A 6,000-nucleotide genomic window follows, 5' to 3' on the forward strand; every position below is an offset into this window, starting at 1 on the left:
AAGTGGCTTACATTTTTGAGCCTCAGTTTCCTTACCCATAAAATGGGCACAGTAGGAATGTCTTCTTTGTAGACATCTGTGCAAAGTACATGGGGGTAACATAAATGCAAGTGCCTAAGACAGCACCTGATAAAGGATCCACATTCTGTCCATTTTTATAAGTGTCACGCTCGGACTGCTTGATGACCTAGGGTGAGTTTCTTCCCCTGCCTCCCTTCCCCTGGCTTACCCACAGTCCCACAGCCAGGACAAAGAGGAAGTACAGAACCAGCACAGCGATGTCACCTGGCTCCAGGTTCCTCTGGGGAAAAGCCTCCAGGGGCTCTGACTGGGTGGGCTGAGGGCTGCTGGAGTTGCTCTCCATGGTCCTGAGCAAACGCTCAATCCTGCAGAAAGTGCAAATGCGTGTCAGATGCTGGAACCAGAGGCAATTTTCTCATTCTCCCTGTGGCTGTCTCCTCAGAGCACCCGAATGAGAGGACAACCATGGAGCGATGTGTTGTGGGGACACGTCCCCCGGGAAGGCAAGCCACCCACCCATCTGTCCTTCCGTCCGTTCACTCATTCATTCAGCAAATACTTACAGTGAAGTCACATCAAACCAACTGCTGATTTTTAGCAATTTAGCCACTCACTTGGCAAAATATTAAAAAGAACAAACAGCATGAATAGTAGAGATGGTTTTCCACTCCAGGAGTGTGAGTAAAGCAAAACACCCGAGTTACTCCCTGTTTCTGAGGAACCTCTGAGCTGGGTGAAGGTCAAGCCGACCATTCTGTCCGAAGGTCACCTAGACACTACGATCTTGTTCCTTCGAATGATGGATGGCCCATAAAATCGCACATATTTAGTGATATCTATAGCTGGGCATCATTCTAAGTGTTTACTGTTAGTGAGCGCTACTGTCATCATTCCCATTTTACAGATGGTAAAACTGAGGCACAGGGAAGTTAAGTAACTTGCTTAAGGTACTACAGCTCAAGCAGCAGAGTTGGGGTTTGAAGGCAAATGATCTTACTCCAGAATCCATACTTTAACCACTATCCTAAGTTGTTTCTCAGTATCTTGCACTTGTGTGCGATTTAAGGGATTTCAGTGGTGGACAGATAAATGTCCCCCTCAAGGGTGTGTACATTCTAATCCCCAGAACCTGTGAATACGTTTAGTCACACGGCCAGAGGACAATTAAATTTGCAGATTTCTCCTGCATTACCTGAGTGAGCCCATTGCAACCACAGGGGTCCTTAAAAGTGAAAGGGAATCAGAAGAGAGAACCAGAGATGAGAGTGTGAGAAGGATTTGGCCAAATGTTGCTGGCTTTGAAGATCAAAAAATAGGGACCACAACCCAAGGAACACAGGCAGCTTCTAGAAGCTGGAAACACAAATTAATGCATTCCACCGGAGAGCATCCAAAAGGAATTCGGCCCTGCTGTCACCTTGATGTTAGCCCAGTGAGACCCACTTAGAACTTCTGACTTCCAGAACCTTAAGATAATAACCCTGCACTGTTTCAAGGTGCTGCATTGCTGGTAACTGGAAACTAATAAAATTCCCAAGGGTGATTTTTTTGACCAATGTGGTTTGGCCATTGACTTATTCCTGTGTTACTGCATGACTCCACTCTGGGGGTTTGGGAATGAAAACACTCAGTCCCTGACCTCTACAATGGGGAGCCCAGTAATGGGGAAATTCCCTCATCAGATACCACAAAGATGTTCCATATAGGAGAGGTGCTTAGAGGCAGATGTGTTAAGGATTGGAGCTTAGAAGCCACAGAGCTGGCTTCACCACTGAGCAGTCCTGAGAACCGGGACAAATTCTCTAAATGGGCAATAAGGGTGTGCATTGAGAGACTGTGGTGAGCTCCTACCTATGAAAGGCTGCTTGTGCTTGCTTGCACAGTACCCCATAAATTCTATTATCATGATTAATAGGATTGTCTACAAGATGCAGTGAGTGAGGTAAAGACCACCTCACTGTCAACGAAGAGATCCAAACAGTAGAATATAAGCTGAGTTCTGAAGAGTGAGCCAGTGGTTCTAGATGTATGAGCAGGGACAGGGGAGCATTCCAGTCCAAGACAATAGCATGTACACACTGAGGTGTGAGTAAGCATGTCACAGTCGTTAAACCACCAGATTTTGGGGCGCCTGGTGGCTTAGCCGGTTAAGCGTCTGACTCTTGATTTCGGCTCAGGTCATGATCTCAGGGTTGTGAGATCCAGCCCCACATCGGGCTCCATGCTGGGTGTGGAGCCTGCTTAAGATTCTCCCTCTCCCTCTGCCTCTCCCCAAGACATACAAATGGCTAACAGACACATGAAAAAATGTTCAAAATCATTAGCCATCAAGGAAATCCAAATCAAAACCACACTGAGATACCACCTTACGCCAGTTAGAATGGCAAAAATAGACAAGGCAAGAAACAACAATTGTTGGAGAGGATGTGGAGAAAGGGGATCCCTCCTACATTGTTGGTGGGAATGCAAGTTGGTACGGCCACTCTGGAAAACCGTGTGGAGGTCCCTTAAAAAGTTAAAAATTGAGCTACCCTATGATCCAGCCATTGCACTACTGGGTGTTTACCCCAAAGATACAGACGTAGTGAAGAGAAGGGCCATATGCACCCCAATGTTCATAGCAGCAATGTCCACAATAGCTAAATCGTGGAAGGAGCGGAGATGCCCTGCAACAGATGACTGGATTAAGAAGTTGTGGTCCATATATACAATGGAATATTACTCAGCAATCAGAAAGAATGAGTTCTCAACATTTGCTACAACATGGACGGCACTGGAGGAGATAATGCTTAGTGAAATAAGTCAAGCAGAGAAAGACAACTATCATATGATTTCTCTCATCTATGGAACATAAGAACTAGAATGATCAGTAGGGGAAGAAAGGGATAAAGAAAGGGGGGGTAATCAGAAGGGGGAATGAAACATGAGAGACTATGGACTATGAGAAACAAACTGAGGGCTACAGAGGGGAGGGGGGTGGGGGAATGGGATAGACCGGTGATGGGTAGTAAGGAGGGCACATATTGCATGGTGCACTGGGTGATATACACAACTAATGAATCATCAAGCCTTACATCGAAAACCGGGGATGTACTGTATGGTGACTAACATAATATAATAAAAAATCATTATTAAAAAAAAAAAAAAAAAAGATTCTCCCTCTCCCTCTGCCTCTCCCCACTCTTTTTCTCTTTCTCTAAAGTAAACAAGCAGGGTGCCTGGGTGGCTCAGGTCATGATCCCAGGGTCTTGGGTTCGAGTCCCGCACCGGGCCCCCCCCAATCAGCAGGGGGTCTGCTTCTCCCTCTGCCCCTCCTCCCATTCATTCTCTCAATCTCTCTCTCTCTCAAATAAATAAATCTTCAAAAAAATTAAGTAAATAAGTAATTTTTGAAGTCAATGCTCTAACTCCAAGAAAAATAAAGGGAAAGCAATTAATGATAAAATGGTGACTACGTCAACATGAGATTGTGTTCTGCCTCACTCTGAGCAGACCCTAAGAGGCAGTCAGACACGTGTACCTATCATGCTGCATAAGTTTCGAATTTAAGAGAAATAAGGAAGTCAGAAGCCATTTTATTCCCCAAATTCAGAATAAAAAGTGAATCTGCAAAGGGAATACCAGCACAGAAACTTAATAGTCGACCCTTGACCAACATGGGGGTTAGGGGCGCTGACCCCCCCGCCGTGCAGCCGAAAATCCACATGTAGCTTTTGACTCCCCCCAAGTTCACTACAGACAGGCTACTGCTGACCAGAAGCCTTACTAATAACAGCTGATTAACACATATTTTGTATGTTGTATGTACTATATACTGTATTCTTACAATAAAGGTAGAGAAAATATTTTTAAAAATGAGAGAATACATTTACAGTACTGCACTGTATTTATTTAAAAAAAAAAAAAATGAACACACCACGTGTAAGTGGACCCGTGCAGTTCAAACCCATGTTGTTCAAGGGTCAAGTGTGTATATACCAAAATGCTTACATTTGTGAGCATACTTTGTGATTTCATTATCTTTTAAGGCGGTTCCCTGCTCAGTGCGGGGCTTGAACTCATGACCCTGAGATCAAGAGTCAGATGCTCTACTGACTGAGCCAGCCAGGCGCCCCTATGATTTTAAATGTTATGCAAAAGTCCAGGGCGCCTGGGTGGCTCAGTGGGTTAAGCAACCGTCTGCTTTCGGCTCAGGTCATGATTCCAGGGTCTTGGGATCAAGTCCAGCGTCAGGCTCCTTGCTCTGCAGGGAGCCTGCTTCTCCCTCTGCCTGGCGCTCCCCCTGCTTGTGTGCGCTCTCTCTGACAAATAAATAAATAAAATCTTTAAAAAGAAATCAGTAGGGCTTGGTGCTTAGTCGACAGGGCAATAAGGATTAGGGAATAATTTCTTGCTTCTGATCAGAGATGCCCACAGACGGAATGACCTGATTACCCGGGTGGGATGTTCCTTGTTTTTAGAGTAAGCCTCTCAACTCCAAAACTATTGACATTTTGGGCCGGATAATTCTGTTATGGGGTGGGAAGGCTATCCTGGGCATTGCAGGATGTTTAACTACGTCGCTGCAAGGAGATGTCTTATTGTCCTAACAAGGCAGCTGGACGTTCACTTAGACTGGATGCCTCAGGGGGGCACTCCAGGACCTTCAGTTCTCTTCCCACGCCAAGTGTAGCTCTAGCCTTCTCCCCGGGGCTGCACCTTGTTCTGTTGGAAGAGTGCTCAGGGCTGCTCAGACCTTGGGCTTGATGACCCTCTTCCCGGAAGGGAGAACCCAAGCAACCAGGGTCCCACTGCATTGATGGAGAGGAAAGACAGCAGAGAGGGAGAGAGAGGGAGAGACGGGAGACGGCCGCTACTGGGCACACCCAGCTCAGACACTTACTGTGCCCTGAAGTAGCAGAAGCCAGGATTCCCCTCACACCTCAGTCTAGGTTTTAGGATCATTATCACCTGCGAAATGGGGTAATAACCTGTTCCAGATGAACCCAACTGAACCAGACACTTGCAAAGCCTTTGTGCAAGAAAGTGGGAAGGTGGCTGCAGTTTCCAGGGTGGGAACAGAGACCCAGGAAGGAAAGGGGCAGCTGGGTGGCTCAGTCAGTTGAGCATCCGACTCAAATCATTTCAGAGTCAAGAGATCAAACCCCGCAACACGCTCTGCCCTCCGTGCACAGTCCGCTTGAGATTCTCTCCCTCGCCTTCTGTCCCTTCCCCTTCACACGTTCTCTGAAATGAAATCTTTAAAAAATAATAATAAAGGAGGGAAAGGCACATTCTGGAGGCTTGGGGAGGAGGGGGCTAGATGGTCCATCAGGTTATCTCAGGGGTGAAATCCCTACTACGTAGTGTTACTGCCCATTACAGGCGAGGGGAGGAAAGTGGCTCTGGGAGGTTTAGCATCATGTCCAAAGCCAGGGCTCGAACCCATATTTTTAGGGTTTCACAGACTGCGTTTTTACCTGCTGCTTCCAAATCCAGGGGCTTTGGAGAAGGTGAGGGCTAAGAGCTTGGGAAGCAGTTCAAGATGGAGACAGATGCTGAGCTGGGGAGTAGGGTAGATTTTCTAGAACCCAGCAGGTCTGAAAGGGAGGAAGGAGGGGCGGGCAGTGGGCTGCCGGGCGGGCCAGCCCCTCCCCCAGCTGCCCCTTGCAGGCCTCTGCCCGCCAGGCACCGAGGGCGGTGGGAGCGGATAAACAACTTATTCATCACGGCCCTGGGCAGGCTGGCACCGGCTCCAGGCTCTTCCTGAGTCCCAGGGAGGTGGGGGCCCTGCCAGGGGCCGGGAGGGACTGGCCCTTCTGCGCGGCAGGAACAGGAGCGGAGACCAGAGAAGCTGGGAACCTCAGTGCTGCCGCTTCGGCCATACGCTCACAGGCTAACAAGCCCCTTATCGGCACATCACGATCACTGTGCAAGTGCCGGTCATGGGACCCGCTTCACAGCTGTCCCCTTAGTGCAGCTGCTTAGCCTGGTGAGGCA

The 6,000-nt window shown here is 48.0% G+C and overlaps 1 protein-coding gene across 4 annotated transcripts in view; it reads right to left on the minus strand.

Annotated features, from left to right (window-relative positions):
• Positions 1-790, minus strand: part of SLC5A11 (solute carrier family 5 member 11) — a 34,153-nt gene extending 33,363 nt beyond the window's left edge. For all 4 annotated transcript variants that reach the window (XM_008697151.2, XM_008697150.2, XM_040635207.1 and 1 more), the window contains exon 1: positions 230-790. In XM_008697151.2, coding sequence (XP_008695373.1) covers positions 230-364 — 135 coding nt within the window. In that variant the 5' untranslated portion in view covers positions 365-790. The remainder of the gene's footprint in view (positions 1-229) is intronic.
• Between the last annotated feature and the right edge of the window lie 5,210 nt (positions 791-6,000).

The sequence above is a fragment of the Ursus maritimus genome, unplaced genomic scaffold, assembly GCF_017311325.1.
Source record: "Ursus maritimus isolate PB19 unplaced genomic scaffold, ASM1731132v1 scaffold_2, whole genome shotgun sequence".
In the NCBI taxonomy this organism is placed as follows: domain Eukaryota; kingdom Metazoa; phylum Chordata; class Mammalia; order Carnivora; family Ursidae; genus Ursus; species Ursus maritimus.